The sequence below is a fragment of the Protopterus annectens genome, chromosome 4.part0 (assembly GCF_019279795.1).
Source record: "Protopterus annectens isolate FY-2018-M chromosome 4.part0, PAN1.0, whole genome shotgun sequence".
NCBI lineage: Eukaryota > Metazoa > Chordata > Ceratodontiformes > Protopteridae > Protopterus > Protopterus annectens.
The window spans coordinates 920,068,233-920,081,541 of record NC_056733.1 but is presented as its reverse complement, the minus strand read 5'-3'; the positions used below and the strand labels follow the sequence as shown (position 1 = coordinate 920,081,541).

Genomic DNA, 13,309 nt, shown 5'->3' with positions numbered 1-13,309 from the left:
TGCTTTATCCCCAAACAGGCGTTCCCTATCTAGGGGTGCATCAATATGTTTAGACTTGACATGATCAGGGAGAGGTTGTTCCTTCAACCATGTATGTCTTCTAATAACAGATCCCGTCACTGCTGCCCTGCTAGAGGCTTCTAGGCTGTCATATCCATATTGTAAGGAGTGCTTGGCCACTTGACAAGTAGAGTGTAGTAGTTCTGCTAGCCCTTTTCAGTTGGCACCATCAAGAGAGGCAGCAATCTTCTGTTTTAATTGTTCCAAAGTGTGCTGTTGATATTTTAACATATGGAACTAACAACGGAGTGCACTGATAGCTAAGGTTGCAGAGGTGTATACTTTTTTATCCCATCTTTCCACAGCTCTGGAGTCTTTGTCAGAAGGAAGACTATTCTTGACGGAACTAGTCTCAGCTCCTTTGGGTCCCTGTGTGATGACCTGAGAGTCTGCAGCAGGATTCCTATACAGGTATTTGTGAGAATCCGGTACTCTGTAGTACCTGTAAGGTTTACTTGGAGCAGGATGGCAGTGCATCAGGGGCTAAACTGCATTCAAGGAAAACATCATCCACCACTTCTAGAATAGGTGGGATGCCCAGGGGTCTGTGCTGGTGCAGGTCCAGAAGCTCTCCCAGTAGTTTCTTTGACTGCAGAGATTCCCACTGAAAATGTTCCCTGAGGGAATGAAGGGTTTCCCCGAAGGAAAGGTCCTCTGGAGGGGAGGCAGAGGGGATGGATTCCTCTGCATCTGAATCCTCAAACAGTTGAGGGCTGTTGTTCCTCTTCAAAGGAAGAATAATCGGATTTCTCAGACTCTTGGTCCGACAATTTCTGGAGAAAGAAGCCTTTTCCTTTTTGGAGTGAGGGCCTGAGTACCTCGGATAAGGGAGAGGAGATCCACCATTTTAAGCATTTGAGCTTGGGGTGGGGGAAGCAGTAGCAAAATAGTGGCTAGAAGCAGATTTTCTAGGAGCAGCCTGGCTTCAAGGCCTGGGAGAATCCGTTGGTCTCTGAGAAATGGTAGTCGAAAGACAAGACGTCTGTTTTTGTCTAGAATCGGTAGTGCGAATGGTCTCCTCGGAAGTCAGTGCCTGGGTTGCGGCTCCTGGCCCAACTGAGGCAGAGACAGCCACAGGCTCAGAAGACAAGGTGGATTTCTGCGGCATACCAGAATGTGAAAGGGTCTCGGCAGAGGCCTGCGTAGAAAGCAAGTTGGGCAATCAGGGGTTTCGAAAGCACCTCACTGAATTCCGGAGAACTACTTGCTTAGTGGTAGCGTTTTCGGAAGGCTTAGCCTTCGTAATATCGGCAGATTGTTGGCTGACTGATGCCATATCGGAATTTGAAAACGGAATATGAAAATAAAAGTCTACAAAAAAAGATCTACGGCGAATGGTTCTCGTATTAAAGTGGGCACAGAACCAGCAACGAGGGATGTCGTGGTCTGGGGCCTAAACAAGTGATACAGTAAGAATGAAAGTCTCGATGTGGGATCTGCCTTCCACAAGCGAGACAATTGTTAACTTTTTCGGACATAGGTTAGAGCAAGAAAAAAGGGTCTCCAACGGGGTACTTGGCTTTAGATGTTTTCTGCTGAAATTAGACTTCTGGTAGCAACCAACCAGAACTTGTGTGAACTGCTTCTGCTACAGGCTCCACGGCAAGAAATCCTGATGTAATTACGTCGACTGCCTTGCTTTATAGTACTGGTGACCTGACGTCAGACTATAGGCGACAGCAGCCGGCGCACAAAAACATGGACTCTGGTATTCGGGCTGGCTAAGGGCTACCACAGCAGGGATAACCCATAGGTGATGACTGCAACACTGAAACACGAAGAACATCAGCACCCAACATGTAGTCATCAGCAAATTTGGTCAGACTTCAGGGATACTGGCTTGAATGTCTGAAAACACTAATGCAAAGAGAAGAGGGCCCAACCAAGGATCCTTGCATTACCCCGCTAGTTACTTTACTTTCAGAGTAAGAACCAAGAACTTTATTTGAAAAGTGCTGGATAGCCAGTTTGCATTCCAGGGGACAATGTAGTGGTACTTTTCAATATTATCATCATGGGGGACGGTGTCAAAAGCCTTGGCCTTGCTCAAAATAAGCAGCGTAAGGCAAGACGACAGAGTGTAAGTGGTCTTGTCTTCCTGATGAATTTTTTTTTTTAAATTTTACTAAAGTGGACCACAGTTTTTAAAGGTTTGCACTTCAGTCAAGGGGCCTGCTTACTGGCCAGGAAAGATGACTAACTACAGAAAGCACCACTTGCTAAAGACTTAACTGAGTTTACAAGAAGCTTTTTGAGACCTAAAACAGCTTATGCATAAACTGCTTTCTCTTTATCCAAGCCATGCATGCATATAATCTTATGCTATGAAGGTGGGAATAAAACACTTGCAATGGTGCCACTGGCTTGTGCTCTCAATGTAAATCAACTTCACCACCCCTTCAAAAACACCAATGGCAACAACCAAATGTTTTAAAATACATACCTGAGAAATGTCATTCTGAAGTGGCCAACTATAATCTTTATTCTTTGCTAAAGAAAATATGTTTCATTCTTATTCAAAGGCCTCACTGCATGAGAACACTCTTCCTTTAAGCATCTGAAAAGACTAACCCCAAAGCATCTTACCTTTAAATATGCCATAGTAAGCAGTGGTAGCAGAGTGAATGGCACGAGGTACAGCAGTGCTGGCTGGGCAGCTCGGTGAATTCGGGATGCAACTGTTGCAGTTAAAAGACCTAAAACAAGACAAAGAACCTGTCATTGTGGCTTTAATAGCCTTTTCATATGTCCAAAGAAAACAATTTTCAGAGAGAAACCCACTTCAATTGTGACGTTATTTCTCACTATAACCTCTTAACGGTGGTGTTTCAGTTAAACAGAGCACAAAATGAGAGCAAAAACAAGGGAACAACTGATTACTTCAACCTGGAGTAAATTCTCTACCTACTGATTACTTCAACCTGGAGTAAATTCTCTACCTACTGATTACTTCAACCTGGAGTAAATTCTCTACCTACTGATTACTTCAACCTGGAGTAAATTCTCTACCTACTGATTACTTCAACCTGGAGTAAATTCTCTACCTACTGATTACTTCAACCTGGAGTAAATTCTCTACCTACTGATTACTTCAACCTGGAGTAAATTCTCTACCTACTGATTACTTCAACCTGGAGTAAATTCTCTACCTACTGAATAACTTCCACAAAATACTTCCATTCAGACCGTACTTGTCTGCTTAAGACAGGAAAGTAGGCAGTCAACAGAGCAAAGGCAAAATGGAGAAGTAAATCTTTAAAATGCTGAAAAACATTGCATACATTTACTCACAAACAAGAAAGAATGTATGAATTCAGCAACACAACTCCAACAGTTTACACTCAGGAAATTAAGACACTGACTGCTACAGACAGGAAAATAGCCAGTTTGTATACCTCTGTGAAACCCATACAACTGTGTTAGAACTTGTCTCGTAAGATGTTCAAGTACATTACTGCCGTTAGCACTAATGTTCACAGGGACTTCTGCTGAAAATGGCCCAACATCTGTCCTGACTTCCAGGTGTAAGAACTCTCGCTCTCTCTTCCGGGCAGGTGGATGTCAGCAATTTCACTGTACATGTTGGAGCCCGTTCTCTGTCATTTTAGAGGTTTCCGGCCTAGGGAACCAGCAGGATGGCCACCCCACCTACTCATGGACATGGTCTTAAAAATTCTAACTACAGTGAAACACTGTCATGAATTTGCTGAAAGGCACAGATGTGTAAGATCTTACCATTACAGATGTTCTGCTTCTCACTGCTGCAGTATTCTTAACTCTTGGGATATCCTGCCAAGGACAGCCTAACCCTTGTGGCATGCATACCAAAGCTTTTATATCTTCCAGATGTCGTACATCAGATATACATCCTACACGCAAGGCCTTAGATACATATGTGACATATGAGCACTTAATCCTCAAAACCAAAGTGCCCCAGAAGAACCATAGCAACCCCAAAGGAAAGCAACATGAACATCCAGGATGGGAAAGGATGCAAGAAAGACCCCTCAGCCAGAAACAAAAAGTAACAAGAGGTAGAGGGGAGGGACAGAATACTGCAACAGTGAGAAGTTGTGCAAGATCTTACACAACTGTCCCATGTCCTTCCTTTATCACTGTGGCAGTATTCATCACAGTAGCCTTTGTACTCTCCCAAGAGTGTGTATGGTAGGAGGAAGCCACAGAAGATCCCTCCAAAAACACAGGAAGGATGGTTCTGGTCTTAGAAATGACATCCAACTTGTAATGTTTGGTGAAAGCATGAACAGAAGACTAAGTAGCAGCTGCCAAAACAGCGCTTGAAAAAGCACCAGAGACCACCACTGCCCCGGCAGAATGAGCACAAACAGAAGAAGGCTGCTTGACATGAAAAGAACATAAAAATAAACGTACTTAGAAATCTAGGAGGAGATGGTTTACTTAGACACTGCCAAACCCAATTTCCTGGCATGAAAGTAAACAAAAAGTTGCTCAGATTTCCTGATATGTTTTGTCTTCTCTAAGTAATCCCTGAATTGAATAAGTAAACTCAAGGTGTGAAGAATCCTCACACAATGATTCTGTGGAGAAGAAAAAAAAAGGAGGAAAATAAAAGAGCTATTCAAGGACAAATCAACCATCGTAGGCATAAAAGGAGAGCTTTTCAAGGACAAATCAACCATCATAGGCATAAAAAGAGAGCTATTCAAGGACAAATCAACCACCGCAGGCATAAAAATGAGCTATTCAAGGACAAATCGACGATCGTAGGCATAAAAAAAGAGCTACTCAAGTACAAATCAACCATCATAGGCATAAAAAAGAGCTATTTAAGGACAAATCAACCATCGTAGGCATAAAAAAAGAGCTATTCAAGAACAAATCAACCGTCGTAGGCATAAAAAGAGAGCTATTCAAGGACAAATCAACCATCGTAGGCATAAGAGAGAGCTATTCAAGGACAAATAGACGATCGTAGGCATAAAAAGAGCTACTCAAGGACAAATCAACCATCGTAGGCATAAAATGAGAGCTATTCAAGGACAAATCAACCACCGTAGGCATAAAAATGAGCTATTCAAGGACAAATCAACGATCATAGGCATAAAAAAAGAGCTACTCAAGGACAAATCAACCATCGTAGGCATAAAAAAAGAGCTACTCAAGTACAAATCAACCATCATAGGCATAAAAAAAAGCTATTTAAGGACAAATCAACCATCGTAGGCATAAAAAGAGAGCTAGTCAAGGACAAACCAACCATCGTAGGCATAAAAAAAGAGCTATTCAAGAACAAATCAACCGTCGTAGGCATAAAAAGAGAGCTATTCAAGGACAAATCAACCATCGTAGGCATAAAAGAGAGCTATTCAAGGACAAATAGACGATCGTAGGCATAAAAAGAGCTACTCAAGGACAAATCAACCATCGTAGGCATAAAAAAAGAGCTATTCAAGGACAAATCAACCATTGTAGGCATAAAAAAAAAAGCTACTCAAGGACAAATCAACCATTGTAGGCATAAAAAAAAAAAGCTACTCAAGGACAAATAAACCATCGGAGGCATAAAAAAAGCTATTCAAGGACAAATCAACCATCATAGGCATAAAAAGACCTATTCAAGGACAAATCAACAATTGTAGGCATAAAAAGAGAGCTATTCAAGGACAAATCAACCATCGTAGGCATAAAAAGAGAGCTATTCAAGGACAAATCAACCATCTTAGACATAAAAATAGCTATTCAAGGACAAATTTATTTATTTTTTATTTTACATTTGTTGACCGGGCTAGTCTAGCTGGACATGTATCCGTTTACAGTAGAGGCCCGGGGAGAAAAGCTCCAGTACAGGCAAGCAACAATGATACATCACAAAAAATTAATATGCACAAAAATATACAAGGTAAAAAAGAGAAATTGTAAAAAATCTAAATACTTAAAAGTAGAGATAAAAAAAGAAAATAAATAAAAGCATAGTACTATCGTTAGACTAATAAAACAGAAGGAACAATGCAAGAATAAGTTACAAGGGGAGAAAAAAGATTATTAGTAAGGCATAATTCTAAGATGTGACTCAACAATTGAAAGTGTAAGTTAGGAGCTCAGTAAGGGAAGGGGAGGAAGATTAGGTGTGTGGAGACATGATTTCAGTCGGGGTTAGTACCAAATCAACCATCTTAGGCATAAAAAGTATTGGTACAAGAGATGAAAGCTATTCAAGGACAAATCAACCATCTTAGGCATAAAAAGAGCTATTCAAGGAAAAATCAACCATCTTAGACATAAAAATAGCTATTCAAGGACAAATCAACCATCTTAGGCATAAAAAGTATTGGTACAAAAGATGAAAGCTATTCAAGGACAAATCAACCATCGTAGGCATAAAAAGAGAGCTATTCAAGGACAAACCAACCATCGTAGGCATAAAAAAAGAGCTATTCAAGAACAAATCAACCGTCGTAGGCATAAAAAGAGAGCTATTCAAGGACAAATCAACCATCGAAGGCATAAGAGAGAGCTATTCAAGGACAAATAGACGATCGTAGGCATAAAAAGAGCTACTCAAGGACAAATCAACCATCGCAGGCATAAAATGAGAGCTATTCAAGGACAAATCAACCACCGTAGGCATAAAAATGAGCTATTCAAGGACAAATCGACGATCGTAGGCATAAAAAAAGAGCTACTCAAGGACAAATCAACCATCGTAGGCATAAACAAAGAGCTACTCAAGTACAAATCAACCATCATAGGCATAAAAAAGAGCTATTTAAGGACAAATCAACCATCGTAGGCATAAAAAGAGAGCTAGTCAAGGACAAACCAACCATCGTAGGCATAAAAAAAGAGCTATTCAAGAACAAATCAACCGTCGTAGGCATAAAAAGAGAGCTATTCAAGGACAAATCAACCATCGTAGGCATAAAAGAGAGCTATTCAAGGACAAATAGACGATCGTAGGCATAAAAAGAGCTACTCAAGGACAAATCAACCATCGTAGGCATAAAAAAAGAGCTATTCAAGGACAAATCAACCATTGTAGGCATAAAAAAAAAAAGCTACTCAAGGACAAATCAACCATTGTAGGCATAAAAAAAAAAAGCTACTCAAGGACAAATAAACCATCGGAGGCATAAAAAAAGCTATTCAAGGACAAATCAACCATCATAGGCATAAAAAGACCTATTCAAGGACAAATCAACAATTGTAGGCATAAAAAGAGAGCTATTCAAGGACAAATCAACCATCGTAGGCATAAAAAGAGAGCTATTCAAGGACAAATCAACCATCTTAGACATAAAAACAGCTATTCAAGGACAAATTTATTTATTTTTTATTTTACATTTGTTGACCGGGCTAGTCCAGCTGGACATGTATCCGTTTACAGTAGAGGCCCGGGGAGAAAAGCTCCAGTACAGGCAAGCAACAATGATACATCACAAAAAATTAATATGCACAAAAATATACAAGGTAAAAAAGAGAAATTGTAAAAAATCTAAATACTTAAAAGTAGAGATAAAAAAAGAAAATAAATAAAAGCATAGTACTATCGTTAGACTAATAAAACAGAAGGAACAATGCAAGAATAAGTTACAAGGGGAGAAAAAAGATTATTAGTAAGGCATAATTCTAAGATGTGACTCAACAATTGAAAGTGTAAGTTAGGAGCTCAGTAAGGGAAGGGGAGGAAGATTAGGTGTGTGGAGACATGATTTCAGTCGGGGTTAGTACCAAATCAACCATCTTAGGCATAAAAAGTATTGGTACAAGAGATGAAAGCTATTCAAGGACAAATCAACCATCTTAGGCATAAAAAGAGCTATTCAAGGAAAAATCAACCATCTTAGACATAAAAATAGCTATTCAAGGACAAATCAACCATCTTAGGCATAAAAAGTATTGGTACAAAAGATGAAAGCTATTCAAGGACAAATCAACCATCGTAGGCATAAAAAGAGCTATTCAAGGACAAATCAACCATCTTAGGCATAAATAGTATTGGTACAAAAGATGAAAGCTATTCAAGGACAAATCAACCATCGTAGGCATAAAAAGAGCTATTCAAGGACAAATCAACAGTCGTAGGCATAAAAAGAGCTATTCAAGGACAAATCAACCATCGTAGGCATTAAAATAAAAACTATTCAAGGACAAACCAACCATCTTAGACATAAAAAAAGAACTATTCAAAAAAAGACAAACCAACCATCTTAGGCATAAAAAAGAGCTATTCAAGGATAAATCAACCATCTTAGGCATAAAAATTATTGGTACAAGAGACTCCCTATCAATCAACCATCTTAGGCATAAAGAGTAGAACTATTCAAGGACAAATCAACAATCTTGGCCATAAAAAGTATTGGCACAAGAGATAACAAAACTATTCAAGGACATATCATGCGTTCCGGCCCCAAAATCCGGACAACACCAAGAAAGGAGGGGGGGTGTCCATATTCATAAAGGACACCCACACCTCAAGGTTGGTGGCAACGCACGATGCATCGGAGACCATCCAGGTGCAATTAACCATAGGCAAGACTGCTCTGCAATTTGTAGCATGTTACAGGCCACCCTCTCAAACTCAGGAACCTCACATGGCCTTCCTGAAAACATTGGAGGGGATAAATGTATCTCCAAACACCATCATACTAGGTGACTTCAACTACCCTAATATAGACTGGGAACACTACTCAAGCCCGAACACTCTAACCCAAAGATTCCTGGAGTTCAAACTCAAATGCCATGGAACAACTAGTCACCATCCCCACAAGAGGAGAAAACATACTTGATCTCATCATCACGAACATGGGATCAAAATGTTCAACACCGGAAGTATACCCCTCACTGGTGAGATCAGATCATAAACTAATCTCGCTGGAGGTCCTCATCCCACCCCACCTGAAACAAAAAGACCACAGTGAAAAACTTCTCAAAAGCCGATTTCACACTTCTAAAACTAGTGTGGTCTCCTTTAAGGCCCCTGAGCCAGTGGTAAACATTACTCAAACCGCTGAATCACTTACAAATGCCTTCTACCAGCACCTACAGGACTGCATGGATCAGGCAATCCCAAACAAAACTAAGACTCTCTGTACCAAAGGCAAGCATCCAGTCTGGTGGACCCCAGCCATAAACAAGCTCTACAACAAAAGGAGGAAGCTACTACAAGATAGAGCAAAATCCTTGAAAGTTAAGACACCTTTGATCATTATAAGTAAAAAACTAAGAGCTCTCATAAAATCATCCAAGGCAAATTGAGAGAAAAATCGCCAAGGAATCTAAAGACAATCATAAGGCCTTCTTTAGCTATGTTAGAAACCTAGGAGGAAACTCCCAGATATGCTCAGAATTAGTTCAAAATGATGTGAAAATTACTGAACCTACACACATTGCTAACATACTGGCTGACAGGTTCAGTGCAAACTTCTCCCCCCCCTACCCCCCAAAAGGAGAGATATCTATTCCAGAGGATTGTAGCCCCCCAAACATCTCCAACGCCCAGGTGAGAACTGCCCTCACTAAGGCAAAAAACACAGCATCCATGGGACCGGATGGTGTCCCCGGCTGTGTGCTTCATGAACTCAACGAGGAATTAAACCCACAGTTAGGACAGCTGTTTAATCTTAGCCTCACCTCAGGATACGTACCCAAGGAGTGGCGACGGCGACTGTGGTCCCACTTCATAAGGGCAGTGCCTCCACAGACCCTGGAAATTACCGCCCCATTAGCTTGACAAGCCTTATCTGCAAAGCCATGGAGAGGATCATAATGGAACTCATAAATAAAGACATAGGGAACTTGCAGACTTTGGATCCAACCCAGTTTGGCTTTGTCAAAGGCAGATCCTGCCTCTTAAACTTGGTTGACTTTTTCGAGACAGTCACCAAGGCCATTGATGAGGGAAAGGCAGTCCATACAGCCTACCTTGACCTGGCAAAGGCCTTCGACACAATACCCCACTCGGGTATCATCGAAAAACTCATCAGCTTGAATGTAAACCCATACATCACAAGATGGGTTGCAAACTGGCTAAGTGACAGAACCCACAGGGTCAGAGTTGCTGGAGCCATGTCAGACTCAAAGCCTGTCACAAGTGGTGTCCCACAGGGCTCAGTCCTGGGTCCACTCTTGTTCGGCATCTACTTTTCTGAAGTACAAGCAAACACAGGAGGGTTATGGCTGACAAAGTTTGCAGATGACTGCAAACTGGGTGCCATAGTCGAAAACACATCTGACACACATATCCTCCAGAAGGGCCTCACAGAAACGGATAACTGGTGCCAGAGCCATGGCCTGAAGTTAAACGCCAAAAAATGCATAGTCATACCCTTTGGGAAAAACAAGGTTACCCCTAGCTACCATATAGGTGGCAATCCACTGAGCACAGAAAAAGTCATCAGGGATCTGGGCACCCAAGTTGACAGTAGCCTTTCGTTTGACACTCATGTTGCTAAAGTAGTTAGGAAAACCTTCTATATCGCCCACCTGATCATGAAGGGATTCACATCTAGATCAAGGGAGGTCATCGCCCCTGTACTCATCACTCATTAGACCTATGATTGAGTACAATGCCCCGTTCGGAATGTATCTGACCAGACACCTGCTGCAGCTTGAAAGGCCCCAAAAGTTCCTCACCAAAAGGATAAAGGGTCTCAAAAATATGTCTTATGCTGCCCGACTGAAAGAACTCCAGCTCTATTCAGTCTCATACCGCTTGCTCAGAGGTGACCTGTGCCTGACATATAAGGCCATGTCAAACCCAGATTTGATGAATATGCTTCACCTCAAAAAAACTAGATCCCTCAGAACCACAAGGGCGGGAGACAAACCTTGACACGGTTATAAATAGAACATGCTGGAGGGACAGATTCATCACCCAGAGACTCCCTATGCTGTGGAACAAAATCCCGGTACATGTGAGGCAGAGCACCTCGCTGGCCTTGTTCAAGAGGAATCTTGACCAATGGATGGGAGATCGCAGATATACCCCAGGGATTACTTCAGTGTCACTGCTTGACAGAGGCACAGAAAAATGATAGGCATAGTTTTTATTCAAACTAAAGGGGTGGCGAAAGCCACATAACTATGGGCTAGGCTTATAAATGCCCTTGGGCAGATAGCCTAGTATGAACCTATATAAACCATCTTGGGCATAAAAAGTATTGGTACAAGAGATGAAAGAGCTATTCAAGGACAAATCAACCATCGTAGGCATAACAAAGCGCTATTCAAGGACAAATCAACCATCATAGGCATAAAAAAGAGGTATTCAAGGACAAATCAACCATCTTAGGCATAAAAAGTATTGGTACAAGAGATAAAAGAGCTATTCAAGGACAAATCAACCAATGTAGGCACAAAAAGTATTGGTACAAGAGACAAAAGAGCTACTCAAGGACAAATCAACCATCTTAGGCATAACAAAGAGCTATTCAAGGGCAAATCAACCATCTTAGGCATAAAAAAGAGCTATTCAAGGACAAATCAACCATCTTAGGTATAAAAAAGCTATTCATGGACAAATCAACCATCTTAGACATAAAAAAGAACTATTCATGGACAAATCAAACATCTTAGGCATAAAAAAGAGCTATTCAAGGACAAATCAACCATCTTAGGTATAAAAAAGCTATTCATGGACAAATCAACCATCTTAGGCATAAAAAAGAGCTATTCAAGGACAATTCAAACATCATAGGTATAAAAAAAGAGCTATTCAAGGGCAACTCAACCATCGCAGGCATAAAAAAAGAGCTACAAGGACAAATCAACCATTGTAGTCATAATAATAGATATTCAAGGACAAATCAACCATCATAGGCATAAAGAGAGAGCTATTCAAGGATAAATCAACCATCGTAGGCATAAAAAAAGAGCTATTCAAGGACAAATCAGCCATCGTAGGCATAAGAAAAAGAGTTATTCAAGGGCAGATCAACCATCATAGACATAAGAGAGAGCTATTCAAGGACAAATCAACCATCTTAGGCATAAAAAAGAGCTATTCAAGGACAAATCAACAATCCTAGGCATAAAATGTATTGGTACAACAGATGAAAGAGCTATTCAAGGACAAATCAACCATCTTAGGCATAAACAAAGCTATTTAAGGACAAATCAACCATTTTAGGCATAACAAAGAGCTATTCAAGGACAAAGCAACTATCTTAGGCATAACAAAGAGCTATTAGGTTCATAGGCTCATACTAGGCTATCTGCCCAAGGGCATTTATAAGCCTAGCCCATAGTTATGTGGCTTTCGCCACCCCTTTAGTTTGAATAAAAACTATGCCTATCATTTTTCTGTGCCTCTGTCAAGCAGTGACACTGAAGTAATCCCTGGGGTATATCTGCGATCTCCCATCCATTGGTCAAGATTCCTCTTGAACAAGGCCAGCGAGGTGCTCTGCCTCACATGTACCGGGATTTTGTTCCACAGCATAGGGAGTCTCTGGGTGATGAATCTGTCCCTCCAGCACGTTCTATTTATAACCGTGTCAAGGTTTAAGTCTCCCGCCCTTGTGGTTCTGAGGGATCTAGATTTTTTGAGGTGAAGCATATTCATCAAATCTGGGTTTGACATGGCCTTATACGTCAGGCACTGGTCACCTCTGAGCAAGCGGTATGAGACTGAATAAAGCTGGAGTTCTTTCAGTCGGGCAGCATAAGACATATTTTTGAGACCCTTTACCCTTTTGGTGAGGAACTTTTGGGGCCTTTCAAGCTGCATCAGGTGTCTGGTCAGATACATTGGGGAGGGGGCATTGTACTCAATCATAGGTCTAATGAGTGATGAGTACAGGGGGACGATGACCTCCCTTGATCTAGATGTGAATCCCTTCATTATCAGGTGGGCGATATAGAAGGTTTTCCTAACTACTTTAGCAACATGAGTGTCAAACGAAAGACTACTGTCAACTTGGGTCCCCAGATCCCTGATGACTTTTTCTGTGCTCAGTGGATTGTCACCTATATGGTAGCTAGGGGTAACCTTGTTTTTCCCGAAGGGTATGACTATGCATTTTTTGGCGTTTAACTTCAGGCCATGGCTCTGGCACCAGTTATCCGTTTCTGTGAGGCCCTTCTGGAGGATGTGTGTGTCAGATGTGTTTTCGACTATGGCGCCCAGTTTGCAGTCATCTGCAAACTTTGTCAGCCATAACCCTCCTGTGTTTGCTTGTACTTCAGAAAAGTAGATGCCGAACAAGAGTGGACCCAGGACTGAGCCCTGTGGGACACCACTTGTGACAGGCTTTGAGTCTGACATGGC

General features: G+C 41.3%; 1 protein-coding gene across 1 annotated transcript in view; it reads right to left on the bottom strand.

The window, feature by feature from the left end:
• The window catches only part of SPPL3 (signal peptide peptidase like 3), a 1,529,337-nt gene that overhangs the window by 34,717 nt on the left and 1,481,311 nt on the right, over positions 1-13,309 (bottom strand). Inside the window, exon 10 of the mRNA XM_044069819.1 lies at positions 2,647-2,756. Within this exon, the coding sequence (XP_043925754.1) occupies positions 2,647-2,756 (110 nt within the window). The remainder of the gene's footprint in view (positions 1-2,646; positions 2,757-13,309) is intronic.